This window comes from Brachyhypopomus gauderio, chromosome 4 (assembly GCF_052324685.1).
Source record: "Brachyhypopomus gauderio isolate BG-103 chromosome 4, BGAUD_0.2, whole genome shotgun sequence".
Classification (NCBI taxonomy): Eukaryota; Metazoa; Chordata; class Actinopteri; order Gymnotiformes; family Hypopomidae; genus Brachyhypopomus; species Brachyhypopomus gauderio.
The window spans coordinates 31,423,471-31,438,470 of NC_135214.1; the positions used below are offsets into that span (position 1 = coordinate 31,423,471).

The following is a 15,000-nucleotide window of genomic DNA, read 5'->3' on the forward strand; positions in this document are numbered from 1 at the left end:
CGATGTTCAGGGGACCGTGGCATGTTCACTCTGAAGAGTCTGTGTGAAGTTTCAGATTAATCTGTCATTGGCTGACATTGCCAGTGGCAGCAAGGTTTTAATGTCTGACAATAAATCCATTATGTACTGCAAGTCATTTGACTACTGTAAAATTGATGAAAACTAATTACTTCTTAAGCAGTGATGTGGATAAATTGTAGTTAAGTCTTTCCTCACCTCTCACTTCTGTCCCACATAAATGTATGACAATGCAAACTTTTCTACCTATTCATCAAACACTTCTTTAAACAGCTCATGCACACCGTTGGCCTATCACCATGGTAACACAGAACGTGGCAAAACTCGACATTACGATGTCACACTACTAAGAGCAGTAAGGTATATAAGTACTTGTATCTGCTGCAGTGACATATTGTGCTCTAGTTGTGAAATGCAAAAGTACAAATGTGTGAAAGTACGGACAGCTTTAATGACCAGGGCAGACCAGGGCATAACCACTGTGTCATTTCTTTAAAAGACTCTAAGATGGTACACGGTGTCTGAAGTCAAAGGTGACTTATCACAGTTAGGGCAAAATTTTCAGCACCATATCAGCCGACCTTTTCGAAGCCAGAGGTATCACCAACATGGAGGCAATGGAATCTGAGGTTTCACACTGCAATGAAGCTGAATGGTGAATGTGCCAGTGTTCAGGTAAATGTCTGTCTCCACCGCAGGGACTCAGAGTTAAATGTCCGTCTCTACCGCAGGGGTTCAGAGGCAGAACATGTTTTGACTGAGATGCTGCCGTCACAAGGTTTGATACATGTCATGTGCCAAAGTGAGATATTATTTTCAAAAGAGCTCACTTTCATTCTCAAGTACAAGACGCTAGTGAGACCGTGGAGAGCTGCATAAGGCATCTGTATCAACTAGCCGAACACAGAGTTGTCATAAAAGAAAGATTTCTGATAGACTCCTTATTGGGATGAAATACACGACTTTGTCACACAAACCGCGAAGGGAAAATGACTTGAGAAAAAGTAGTGGATGTCGCAAGATATTATGAGCTTGTGACAAAACACTGCAGATAACACTAACAATGCTACCACTGCTGAGTGTAGATGAAGGTGGCATTAAATGCCTTGATGGGGGGAAAAAGACCCTGATGTACAGGGCTAATAGAGACACAGCTCCTGCCATTCAGACAGGGAAGAAAAGGTGTGGAAGATACAAGCGGACTCATTTAGCAAATGACGGATGTGTGGCTATGGCAGAGAACCAGAAAGCAGTACCACAAATTAGGCCACATTGTATCTGTATGCAAGAATAAGACCATGCATTAAGTCACTGGAGAGGGGCCTGCTCCTTGGATCTATAGCTGAAAGCATGGAGAGAATAGCACCTTTGAGGACTCAGATGATGATCTCAGATGAGGAGCGATTTCAATGATTTCAGATGATGAGCCACCATGATGCACAATTCTCTTCATTGAACAGAATGTCTGTATCATTTAAAATTGGCTCAGGTCAGATACTTCTGTTTTTATTATTATCCAAAATGTGTGAGCCAAGTAACTGGGTAGTTACTAGCATCAGTGGTGAAACCTTCAGGGAAACAGAGTTTGTGTGACTTCTGGGGGTTAAATGAGTGTGTTAAAAGAGAGACTCTCATCCCTCCAACAATAGAGGAAATACTGTATAGGCTGGCTGGCCAGTGTTGTAGGTTCTAGTCTAGATGTAGCTAGTGGATGCTGGCAGATTCCCCTGGAACATTGCCAGACTTACCACATTTATTGCACAACAGGGGAGGTTCTGCTTCAGAAGGTTGCCATTTAGTATCATGTCGGCACCCAAGATTTTTCAAAGGAAAATGTTTGAGCTGCTGAGTGACCCGGAGGGCACGGTAATATATATGGATGACATTTTGGTACAGGGCTCTACAACGGAGGGACATGATAAAAAGCTGGTTAAGGTCCTTGAGATGATTCGAAAGTCAGGCCTGAAACTCACTCGCCAAGTGCAAATCGAGGCAGATGGAGCTAAATAGCCTGGGGCAGGTGATTACTGGAGCAGTCATTACTCCATGTGCTGAAGGAGAGCAATAGCATCTATGAATCCACCACAGAACCAAACAGAGCTCAGGAAGCGGCTGGGCACGGTACGTTTTGTAAGGCGATACTTACCTATCAAATGTATTGCATCCCCTCAATGACCTGCTTACAGCAAATGTGGTATGGTTATAGGGCCCCCAGCAAGATGAGGCCTTTCAGAAAGGGAAGTCACTGATTGCGTCAGCACCCAAAGTATTTCAACCCAAAGCTTCCAGCTGTGGTCAGCGCCAATGCAAGCGCCTTTTGGCTTGGGGAGTTCTGATGTAACAACACGACAACATACTAAAGCCCGCTGGTTTTTGTTCATAAACATTCTTCAAAGCTTGAAAGACATCAAATAGAAAAATTAGTGTTTCATAATTGTTCAGGCACTTGAGAAATTCTATCAGTATCTGTGTGGACCGGAACCCTATAAACTAATCAAAAATGATTGGTGACACTGTTTAAGAACAAACTGATTTGCCTGATGAAGTTCAACCTGCTGAAGAATTTGTGTCCGGTAAAAACCCAGTAGTTGCTAATGCCCTATCTAGGCACACAGAACCAGAAGTGAGTAGTTCAGGACTGGAAATGAGTGTCAAAGCAAATGTCATTGTAAGTGAGGAAGTGCAGAGTGATGTGTGCACTAAAATTGATGCCAGAAAAATATCAGACTCTCCACTTCCATCTTCAGTACATCGAGGGCAGTCGGTCTGCTTATCAGGCTAAACAAGCCCAGTGGTTCTACGCAAAGAAAGGTGTTCTTACTCATTTAAGCAGGCTTTTAAAGAGGGGAAGTCATATTTCCATACCAGGGAGCACGAGAACTGAGATGTTAAGGGAGAATCCACCATGAGCTTAGCAAAATGCAGGGAGCGCTATAGAGATGCTTCAAATCAGCAAAGCTGTGAAGGACAAAGCGTCAAGGTGTCCACACTGCAGCAGGCACAAGCCCAGCCAGCACGGAGAGCTGCTCATTACCTCGGCCCTGCCTGGACTCCTGCGGCAGAAAATAGCAGCTAACCTCTGCAAATTAAATGGGAGTGCCCACCTCACCGGTATTGATTACTATTGATAATGACTGGAAATAGCTCGCAAAGACATCAAAACAAAGCAGTTATGTAGAAGCTTGTTATCTTTTGGGTCATGTTCAGCATACCAGAAGAAACCGTCACAGAACACACATCACAATTCAAATCCCAGCTAAAAGCGGCAACGTTACAGCCCAAAACGGCAATATCACACATAAACTGAAGCATGACTTCCACAGCAAGCCTGAGCTAATGGGACAACCGAAAGAGCAGTACAAACTAGCAGAGCCATCCTCAAACAGAAGGACCCAGCACAGAAGGACCCAGCACAGAAGGACCCAGCACAGAAGGACCCAGCACAGAAGGACCCTCACACAGCTACCGACACACAGCAACCAAACCAGCACATGAGACTCCTGCCAGGCTCGTTAAGAAACCACCGATGTCCTAGTGACCCAGCAGGCCAAACTCATTCTCTGTGAAAAACAATGATGCCAGAGCTGAGACTAAACAAGAGCAAAAGAGATGGGCGAAATCTCATCCAGCCCTCTTTACTGGAGAAAGAGTGGAGCCTCTTGGACCTTTCAGGATTCAGCCTCCAGTCCAGGTCATTTGTCATCCAAACCTCACAAGGAGAACCTTGTATAGAGAAACAGATGACTGCTCACAGAAACGGCTTAAAAACAGGCAAAGACGACACTGTGCAGACTGAAGCTGATGTAAGTTAAACTGTGAACTTCATAATCCATTCAGACCACATCTAGCAGCCAGTTAGATGTTGTTATGAGGTCAGAAAGCATCGTAACGGGGCTGAATAATCAAACGAGTGTTCTGTAGTTCACCTACTGACTTTAGCCTAGCTTAACTTTGGAAGAAAAATAAGTTGGAAATGATGGAAACTTGGGAAATATGTTTAACAGTGCACTTGCTTTATTTTGCTGTAAATATGCAAATTTGGTGTTTGGATTCCAGATTCTTTTCTTTAAGGGAGGACGTGACAGAATGCCAAGTGAGGAGGCACAGCTTTAAGTTTATTAGTGGGAGAACAATAGCTGTGTGGTGTGGCTCGGGGTTTGAAATAAAGAGAACAGACTGAGACACAGAGCCAGCGTGTTGTTTCACTCTCTCTTCTAAGTTAAAATGGTGCAGCCAGTGCACTGACATTTCATCGGCTCCCTTTAACATCAGGGTTCTTGTGCCAAAGCAAATTTGGTTGAACGAGTGGCCCAGAAGACGTTTGACGGCACCTAAAAACACAATGCACTGCGGCTTCGCCCTGAAGGTACACTTCTTACCGTTGTTCTAGTTCTTGTCCACTGCTCTGTGTGAACTGCTTGTCTTAAGTGGGCCCCGGAAGGTTCCAGCAGCTCATTTGCATAACGGCAATATGCTGAGCTGCTCTGGTTCGGCAGCCGCGTGGCCCGAGCTGCCTGTGCTTGTGCGTGCGGAGGTGTTCCTTCATCCCCACCGCTGCACTTCCAGGTCACGGAGAGGCCGCTATTACCTCCTCACTCACTCCTAAACGCCCTGCACACCTCTAGCACGCAGCTTTAAAGGTCAACCAGCCACGTTTCTGGGGGGGGGGGGATTGGGAGTCGTCCCCACGCTAACACAACAAAGCTCCCCTGTAATCTCTTCAACTACCACCCCCCCCCCCCCCCTGAGCTCAAAGAGGCAAGGCTGTGAAACTACGGCGTGACATATTCATGTGTTTACGAGGGAGGGGTGGAGTTCTTTTACGAGAGCCGCATTTTGCCCCCGACATTGGCTGGCGCTCACGCTGGATGACTGGCCTCCTGTTTTATGTATTGATTCCCATCAGGAGAGTTATTCCACAGGCCTGTCATAAGCAACCCGCCGCGTCCGCGAGGCAGAGTCGTATAATACCGAGAGAAGCCGAAGCTAAAGGTAATGTCTATTACTCCCTGATTACTGGCTCGAGGAATCAGAGGCGGGAGGGGTGATACATCATCCCATCTGGTCCAACCCCACAGAGAGAAATACAACACACTCAAAGCAATTTCCACGGAAAGTCATATAGTGTATTACCGTAGGGAGTCTGCCTCTGCAGTATCAGAGAGCTTCTCTCCCTCTTTTCTGCCACCACTACTCCGTCACCTCATCCAGTCACCTTGGTTCTGACGCTCAGGGTTGGCCTCCGTCTCTCAGCCAGTTTTACCCATAAACGGGACAAACGCTGCCGGAGCCCCGAGGGACGAGCGTGGCTCGAACTCTGCCGCCTCCGGATGACTGGCGTGTGCGGCTGTGCCAGCCCACCTCCTACAGCACGCGCTTCTGCAGGGCACCGCAGCGTCATGGTGCCACCCAATGAGAGCAGGGTGTGTCGCAAATAAGCGATACAACATCCCTTAGCCTGAAAATGTGGTCCAGCAGGACTTGTGCATTAACGATCTGTGTAAAGTGATGGACAGATGGGACATCACACAGTGGAAGAGGAACGTTTAGAAGAAGAACAAACATGGAAGTCGTTTCTGGGACAAGAAGGCCCCAAATATAGAGCTCACATTTTTCGACAGGTCTTGGATAACACGTGGGACTAAAGGCACTAGGACTATTGAGTTTGAGGTTGTGAACAGGCAAGAGGATTTAGACGTAGACACCATGAGAATCATGGACATTCAGGTTCGAAGAGGTGGAGCAAAAGATTATATTAGGGCAGACCAGATCCAGTGACCAGGGGATGTCGCATTAGGGGAACACATAGAAAGATGTTTCTTAAAGAAGAGCAAGGCTGTGAGACACAATGTTTTTACTGAAGACTTATGTGGTCTGATCCAGACAATATTTAGGCTACTAGCGCTAGCCAAGCTTGGTAAGAGCAAGAATGTTAAAAATAACCTAAGTGAGTGCTCTACTTGCCTTACATAATCTTTGTGCTACAGTGCATGTTTTATTCCTTTGGGAAAGCGGTACAATGTCAGTACATAAAACATTGGTACTTAAGCACATTTTAGTCAGTTTAAATAATAATGCTTGAGGTTGTGAGGTGGGACGTTTGCAGTACAACCACCCAACTGGGTTTATAAAGGAAGTTTGTTTCGCGCAGATCGTGGTAGACACTGGTCATTAGTTCTGACTCCATCCCCTGGAGATCACCATAGAGATCCTCTCCAGTAATCTCAAGACTCAATTTAATTTCTAATATGAATTATGGAATTTAATAATGTGAGAAAATGTAACTCACCATGGGAGTATGGAGTGACAGGAAATCATTTTAGGTGAGATCAGGAGTCTAAAAAGATTCTTTACTTTTGCAAACATCTTTGTACTCCCTCTATTTATCTCTGACTATGATTAAAAATATATCTGTTCAGCAAATTCCTATAATCTAACCATGTGTAGATGCTTCAAGAAAGTGGGGGGGGGGGGGGGGGACACTACAGCTGCCAACTGAAACCAACGACAGTAAGTTTAATTCTAGTTAATGATGTCAGGAGCCATTTTCAGTATCCGGAGCCTTTTCTATCCACCTTTCTAATGAGATCCATCAGTCAGTGGATAAAACGGTCAGTGTGGAGTATCCCCCCATCCTGTTAGTCACTGGGTTAAGAAATATTCTTCAGGTAATGATAGGACTTTGTAATTGAAAATCATGGGTGGTTTAAGAGGCTTTGAGTCCTTTTCCTTAACAGCAATTTAGCCAGGCCTGCTCTAAGGAATAGACGAACTTGAGGAAAAGGCACAGTTCACAACCATGGAGTTGAAACATAATTACCTTGCCACCTGAAAGTGTTTACTTGAACTCCTAACCACTGACTGCAAACATAAGTAATGCACCTCGCACATCCAGAGACCATGTCAAAGATTCATTCTGTAATAGCTCTCTTTTGTACATGTAGGTATATCAATTCATTGTTAAAGTTCACATTTTTTATAATTTGCTCTTTGGATTCATGTTTGTTGACATTCTTTTCTTCTTGGAACATGCAAAAAGGTATTTTTCATTCAACTGAAAACAGACAGGCTGAAACCTTGCCAAAAAACAGATGCCCCAAAATCATAAACAACCAGTCTGTACAACTAATTTCTGCCTCTGCTAAGTGTTAACCTCTACCCCCTCCTCCCTCTCTCTCTCTCTCTCTCTCTCCTCTCTCTACATCTCTCTCTCCTCTCTCTCCCTCCCTCTCTCTCTCTCTCTCTCTCTCTCTCCCTCTCTCCCTCCCCTCTGTTCTTCCTCCCACCCTCTCCACCTGGCCAACCCTCTTATTGCTCCCGCTGATGCCTTGCGATTCCCAATTAGCGCTGATGTCAAAGTGTCAATCTCGCTTGATTTCCACAGAGCTGCGGCAATCCAAAACACTTACTGGTAGAGGAAGGAGAGAGAGAGAGAGAGAGAGAGAGAGAGAGAGAGAGTGACAGAAGGAGGAAGGAGAGAAAGAGACAGAGAGAATGACAGGATGGAGAGAAAGAGCGAGAGAGAGAGAGACATAGGGAGGAAGGAGAGAGAGAGAGAGAGAGCGAGAGAGAGTGAGACACAGAGATGGTCAATAGGATACAGAGCAGGAGAGCAGAGCAGGATCAAAGTCAATTAATCAAAATGCCTTTCAGCCGAATTTCAAAGATAGCGCTGCATAATTCAATCGTTGTCCAAGGGACTTCCTCCACGTCAGGCCGAGGTGGTCTGCTGCTCCACACACTGTGATTGTATTACTTAAGGGATAATGAAGTTGCCCTGGATGGAGCTTCTTCATTATTTCCATCCCGGGAGCTTATCAGGGCATGAGACACACTCCTGCACTTCTGCTCAAACTGAACTGTTAGACTGGTGTCTTCTAAAGAGGCTACATTTCTGACATAATATATTGAATATGTCACAGTGCCAAGGGGCCATGTCATAAAACAGCTCACGGGCTTGTAGAAAAGAGAGAAAACGGAAGAACTTATAAATTGCTGTAACAGTAAGGATTTTAATTTCCTTAGAATACAAAGACATTGCTGGTCTAATGGTACAAAACTGCTTCTGGAAGAAAAGTTGTGGTTTTTTGTTTGTTTGTTTGTTTGGGGAGGTTGCATTAAATAGTACCTGGTACGTTAGGGGAATGAAAATAATGAAATAATTCAAGCAGGTCTAGCTGATAGTCACCATAACTGCATTCTGGTGGCTGGATGAAGATTTGAACACTAGAGGATCATCTTAAGTGGACTGTGTGTTAGTACAGCTACAGTAATGATCACATTATTATGCTACGCATACATCATTACACCTAGCATATTCCTGTGGAATCATTAAGATGTCAAAACATAATTTTACCAGATTTCATTAAATACTTCAGTGTGACCTGTTCTGAATCACCAGTTAATATTAACATTAATTCATAATCAAATCCATCTTTGCATATTTCTATAGGCCTTTTTTTCTGCTAACAAAATGTTACATCGGTCTATATTAGGCAGTGGGGAGGAAGTTGGTGGAGGTGATAACAAGTTCAAAGTAAGAAGTGCAGGTACATTAACACAACACAGTGATATCAAGCCTGACACCTCCATCTGCCAGGATCCACAAAACTGGCTCACTGGCTAAAGATAGGAGCATCTGGGAATTCCTGAACTATAACTATAAAAAACACACACACACACACGCGCGCACACACACACACACACACACACACACACACACACACACACACACACACACACACACACACACACACACACGCGCGCGCACACACACACACATACGCATACAGAGTACCCATTGCCACACTTGCCCGCGCACATACAAACACGTGTGGGAAATAGCTGAGTCATGTTAGGTTACGGGATATTGTAGCCTGTGCTGTGACAAGACGGTCCCGCGCTGTCAAGGTCGTCCCGGCTCGAGATCAAATGCCTCATTCAGAGTTGAAATATGGCAGCACCAGGACCGGGTGGTGTCTCTGGGGCGAGGTGCGGGAGCAATAAAACTCCATACGAAGCTACCGAGGCCACAGAGACACGGCACAAGCACAGGCCGCGCGAGAGCAACACACGCCAGTCCCCAGTCGCCTTGAACGTTGATTAAATGTCAGTGTCAGTGTCATTCACGCTCTCTTCTAGCCAAAACGTGAGACTCAGCAGTGCTCTGGCGTTATTCTGTCACTGTCTGTAGGTTGCCCTGTTATAGAACTAAAGCTAAAATTAAGTTTGGATTAATTGTGTATCTCTGTGTGCATCACCTTCTGTATTGAATTATGCCTTGAGATGTACTGAAAAATGTTTGTTTTTGGATATTTAATATTCAGTATTCTCTATATTAACATATGTATACAGAGATATTTACTTGTGATTAGTACAGTAAAAGAAAACTAAGTGCACCTTACTATGTGATACTCTAAAAATTATACGGCCTGCACATTTTTTTCATTGTCATTGTAATCTGGATGTTAAAGCAGTACTGTAATCTCACACTAATCCCAAACTCTGTTGGTAATTTATTACCACACACCAATATCTGTGTGCTTGGGACACCATTACTGCAGGGATGAGAAATCTTTCTATCAGAAGAAGTTTTTTTGATAACATTATGCATTAAACATGCGTCTATGGCATGTGTTGGTGATGAGCGCGCTCACATCGATCGAGGTGGGAGACGGAGAAGGGGTGGACGAGACTAAAAAGGCAACAATCCAAAAATAGGCCTGCTCATAACGAAAGAGTTACCCACGTTCAGAGAGATCAGGCCGCAGCAAACACAGTTCCAGCAGCACCTCAGAAACGGACGTGAAGAGGCCGTTCAGCCTCATTACACAATAGATACGACAGACCTTTGAGATTAGAGGCACAAGACTTCTCATGCTGCACCGTGCTTTTGGTTCTGTGTGCTTACTGAAAACTAAAACCACAGAAAACTAAAGCATATCCATTTACTGACTGCTTAAATAAGTATCCAAGAAACCATCTTAAGGGAACCAAATCATAGGTGAAACACAGACGTGAGTTCTGGGCTCCACTCCTGTGCTGCCTGTGTGTCCCATACATGGTGAGAGAGAGATACACACTGGAGAGAATCCCAGTTCCTTTGCATTTATGGTCATCCTTCCTCAGTTTGCAAACGTTCTGTGTCAGAAAGTGTTTTGATGTCAGCAGAGTGCTCTGAGGAGAGTGAGATTAGCCCAAAAGGCCCCCTGGATGCAGCAGCAGTTAGCATCACCTTGACAGGAATTTTGTTTCATCATGTAAATCCCGCTCCTGCTGTCTAAGAAGTGCATAATTACAGTTTGCCTCTGGGCACGACATCCTTTCGTTCCATATATAAATAAGTCATAAAAAAATCCAACGGGCTGCTTAGTACACAGAGATCTGAGACAAATCCGGTTTCCGACAAGAGTTACAAGACAACGCTGAGGTGCGGAGCGCGAGGCGATCTCCTCCCTCCGCAGAAATGTGACGAGGCTCCTGTGATCTGAGCTCCGAGGTGGAGCTGCATTCCTTCTACAGGGGCTTCCTTTTTCACCACATCTGTAGCTACATTTCTCTATACATTTATCATTTATCACTTTATGCACTAATAGAATTACATTTCTCTATAATTGCATTGTCAGAAATGGGCAGAGGGTGAGCTAATCATTATCCAGGGGTGATTAAAATTCATATGACATTCAATTATTGTGTTAAGATCAACTTTCATGCTTATGAGATGCTTCAGTATAAGAAACTATAAAAGCATAATAGCATTTTATTGGCGAGTCGGCTACAGTTGCTTCCACGCACAGGGCTATGCCCAGCCCGGCCCAGCCCAGCTTAGCCCGGCCCAGTTCGGCCCAGTCCAGTCCAGTCCAGTCCAGTCCAGTCATGCATGGACCCATGTGTAGTAACATGCCATCAGATTGCCAGCACAGCTGTTCGCAAGTCATCTATCTGCACATGAATGTGAGCCGTTGTATTTGTAGTCTTTTTGCATTCATGTGAGCACTGTTGTTTGTTTTATTGCATGTTTTATTGCCTGCTACAGCCCGAGCTGAAATGGGTTTTCAACACATAACCACATCCCAAACCATCCTAAATCTCCAGTGAAAGTATTTTAAAACCAAAAGGCATAATTTAGTAAGGGGTGACCACTTTATATATTAAAGTGCATCACTCCAAACTTCAAAATATTACTGTACATTATATAAATTATAGTATTTTAAACACTGTTCTGGCTCATGTAAATTCTGAATTGATTTCTATGGGAATGTTATATATGATTTGCGTCTAGACCATTACAAAGACTGGTGCTCTAATGAGGAAACCTGGTCAAACTATTGACCCAACAGCTGTGTGAATATGCAAGTTTAGAGTTCTCTAAGCAATTCTCACAAACCTGCCTTCTACACTAGTAGTACAAGTGGATCATTCTAGCGTATCATCGAATCCCATTTTCATGACCAAAACATTTCATGGACTAGTTTTGGCATGTAAGAGCTCTTAAAGCAAAATGCTCCTGCATAAAGATATTTTGTGCAGATAGAGAGCCAGTGCTTGCAATGCAATTACCCGTGTAATCTTATACTGAGTCTTCCACTGCTAATCCAATGCTGATATTTAAACCATTCCAGAAAGTGCGTTATGTTTACTGTTTGTGTTTGTGGATCACTGTATAAACGCTTCTTAGGCTTGAGGGGGCAGAGGCTTACAAAACCCATGTGGTAAAAATACTGGATATCAAACTAATAGTGCACTAAAGATTTTATGCAAAAAATGTTCAGGGAACATGATAAAATATTCATAATTCACAGAATCATCTAAGGATGTCATGTTGAGCTGTTTGGGCTCGTGGCGATACAAGGCGGGATGCAGTTTCGTGTCTTTTACAAAAAATTTAAAAAACGAAGGAATATGTTAACATTGTTCTAAAATGTACAGAAATATTCCTTAAGGCGTTTGGAAGGCACCAACTACAACTCATTCAGCACTCGATAAACACAAGAGCGGCGCTGCCTGTGTCGTAGCTCACTTGATTCCAGCTCGTTTTGTAATGGACCGTAGTGCATCTCCGGGATGGCAGCACTAAAGCCGACACTCAACCAGCCGCCTATAAAACAACAACGGCCAACGGGCCAAAAATCCCCACACGTGAACAGAACTCAAGCCCGACGACTGCTTGTGACAGTGTGATACAGACGCCGGTTTAGCAGCTGACAGTAATCACCAGCTTTCCCGCTCAAATGCTCGGATCATCGTCCATGATCAGCATAATGTAAATCAGGGTTTTTTAGTTTTACTTTTTACCAGTGCAGGAAATACAAGTCTTAATTCTTAAATAATGGAAACATTCAAGATGTCAGTTGGTCACAACTCGGTGGTCTTCGAAGTTGCACATTTGATCTGTCTGATGGAAATTCACTGAAAACATTGATAAACTGTTTGTACAGTATAATCATATAATATAGTCATATGAAAAAGGGAATTGGGGTGGGGGGTGGACTTCTATCAAATAACACTCCAGTACCCCCATGTGTGTTTATAACGTTACCCTCCTACCTGGTGTGTCCACTAATGGCTTCTGCGGCCTGACGGTCACCCCGAGGTTAACGGCGGGCTGCGTGGTGCTCAGCCTCCTGGGTTTGGATGTTGTCACCACCGCAAAAGTTCTTTGGGGGCTGCGTGTGCTAGTGGTAGTGAAGCTAGTGGTGGTGGTGGTGGTGGTGGTGGAGGATTTGGTGCTGGCCCGGGTGTTGGAGACCACTTTAACGTCGTCCTCCGTCCCCTCGTCTGTTCCAGTTGGGCCCCAGTCGATATATCCCGCCACCGTGGTGGTCCTGCCGTCCTGCGCGCCCTCGTAGCCGTCCCACTTCAGCTGCCGCCGAGACCGCTCCAGGTGCCGCACGATCTCGGCCCTGCTGCCCTCCAGAAACTCCAGAGACTCGCCTCCCTCGGAGGAGGAGAAACCGGAGGTGCACTCCTCACAGAGGTGATGCCCCTGCCTCTGCGCCCGTGGTTTGGAGCCCGGCCCCCCTCCTCCTCCTCCTCCCCCTCCTCCTCCTCCTCCTCCTCCTCCTCGGCTGCCGGACAAAGGGACGGGAGGTGGGACACCGCGCTGCCAGGTACCCAGAGTCCTCCAGTGCGGGCTGCCGGGCACGTCCCGGGTGGGCAGGGGGCGGCTCCTTGCGCGGGGGACTGGGCGTGGCAGCAGCTTGAGTGGCAGGGTCTGCCCCGCTGGAGCACAGAGAGACAGATCCATAGTGAGGTGGACAAGGCCCAGGAAGATCCACATTCTGCAGCCTAGGACTCCCGAAGGTCTTAAAGCACCCATGGAACTGGAGAGAGAGAGAGAGAGAGAGAGAGAGAGAGAGAGAGAGAGACAGGTGAGCCTGACTGGAGCGTTTTGGAGCCCTTCTCCTCTGCCCTCCATCATCTCATCGTTTTGGCATGGCACTGGAACAGAAACAGTTTGGCAGTAGTCATGCCCTTATTCCAAATGCTGTTTCACAGTCTGCTGATTTTCTTCGTTCTGCTCGGTGGCTCACTAAACCTGTGCCAATGGAACTCTAATAATAATTAATTTTGTATTCCCCTTTCCCCTCATAAAGGTCACTCTAAACATACTGAAGTACTTTTTGTACGGCTGTGATAACAACTCCTGTCTCCACTGTCTTCTCGGCTGACCCAAGGGTTCTGAGGCCACCGTCACAGTACAAACCTCTAGTACCGTAACACCAAAGTAATGCCACAATTCCTTAAATATTTATTTTGTGCATTTCGTTTAATGTAAGGTTCTAGTGAAGCACCTTTGGATATAACCGTCATGTTGGCTGCCCTATATAGTGCATTTTTGAAAACTGTCAAAAGATGTATTCATTATGCTTCATCTGAATGAATAATATCACACACCCTTCTGTGGTTATTTTAGTGATCAAAATGGAATGTTGGAATGTCGGAATGTTGGGAAGGCTGGCACCTCCGGCTTGCCGTAGTTCTGTAATGACTGAAGCCATACGTTTGGGCTCTTCCTGCTGACTTAATGTATTACACTTTCATTGAGTTTCATTGACTTCCATTGATTCAGGGTTGCAGCTACTTCATCAAGGTACATCTGCAATCTGTTGTGTCCTTCAGCTCGCCCAGAAACAGTCAAAAGCTAATTTAGAGGGATTAGAAACCTCAGCCACATTCTCTCTCTCTCTTCAAAACACACACACTCACACACACACACACACACACACACACACAACATCACAGAAGTAAGGAAAGATAGCATATATCCACTGTACAGTGTATAGCTGTTTGCTTCCAAAGACATAAGTTTCTATAGTTATTGCAAAAGGACACACTTTCTTCACCATAGCCTAAGTTTTACTTCACCATCGACAGCTACTTTGTGAGCATGGTAGTTCATTATAGAGGTCCAAGAACCCCACACAGCTGGTCCCACGGGCCCTGATCCCTCACAGACCGGTAGCAGTGCCTCCCTGCCCCACGTCGGGCTTGGTCTCAGGCTCATTTAGCCCGTTAACGGATCATCCCTGCCTGGCTGCAGACACTGTTTACATTAGGCGTGTTTGTTCAAATACCCGTCTGTCCTGTGCTTGCTAATAAGAGAAGGCGAGTGCCAGTAGACGCACACATGATGGAGTCTCATGTGTGTCATTAGTAATGTGAGAGTGTGGAGGAAGGAGGGGTCTCCAGGGAGGCAGTGGGGAGTAGGGGTAAGAACAAACCTTTCTTATTTGGGAAGGGCACGGTCTATTTGTAAGCTCACAGTCGATCCGCCATCATCCCTAAGAGTAAACTTACAGACAGTTGGAGCATAACATTCACCTCATGGTAATCTCAGTCTTTATACATATGCATGAACGAACAAAGCAGTACACCAGCAGCAGAGTCTGTGCAGGCAGGCTGAGATTCAGACTCGTGGCATGAGGCAGAGAAAACTGAATAATGCGGGCTTTCAGTCAGCTCGCCTGTGTGTGTGTGTGT

The 15,000-nt window shown here is 45.3% G+C and overlaps 1 protein-coding gene across 2 annotated transcripts in view; it reads right to left on the bottom strand.

Moving 5' to 3' along the window:
- The window catches only part of ajap1 (adherens junctions associated protein 1), a 45,901-nt gene that overhangs the window by 9,772 nt on the left and 21,129 nt on the right, over nt 1–15,000 (bottom strand). For both annotated transcript variants that reach the window (XM_077003913.1, XM_077003914.1), the window contains one exon: nt 12,565–13,340. In XM_077003913.1, the coding sequence (XP_076860028.1) occupies nt 12,565–13,340 (776 nt within the window). The remainder of the gene's footprint in view (nt 1–12,564; nt 13,341–15,000) is intronic.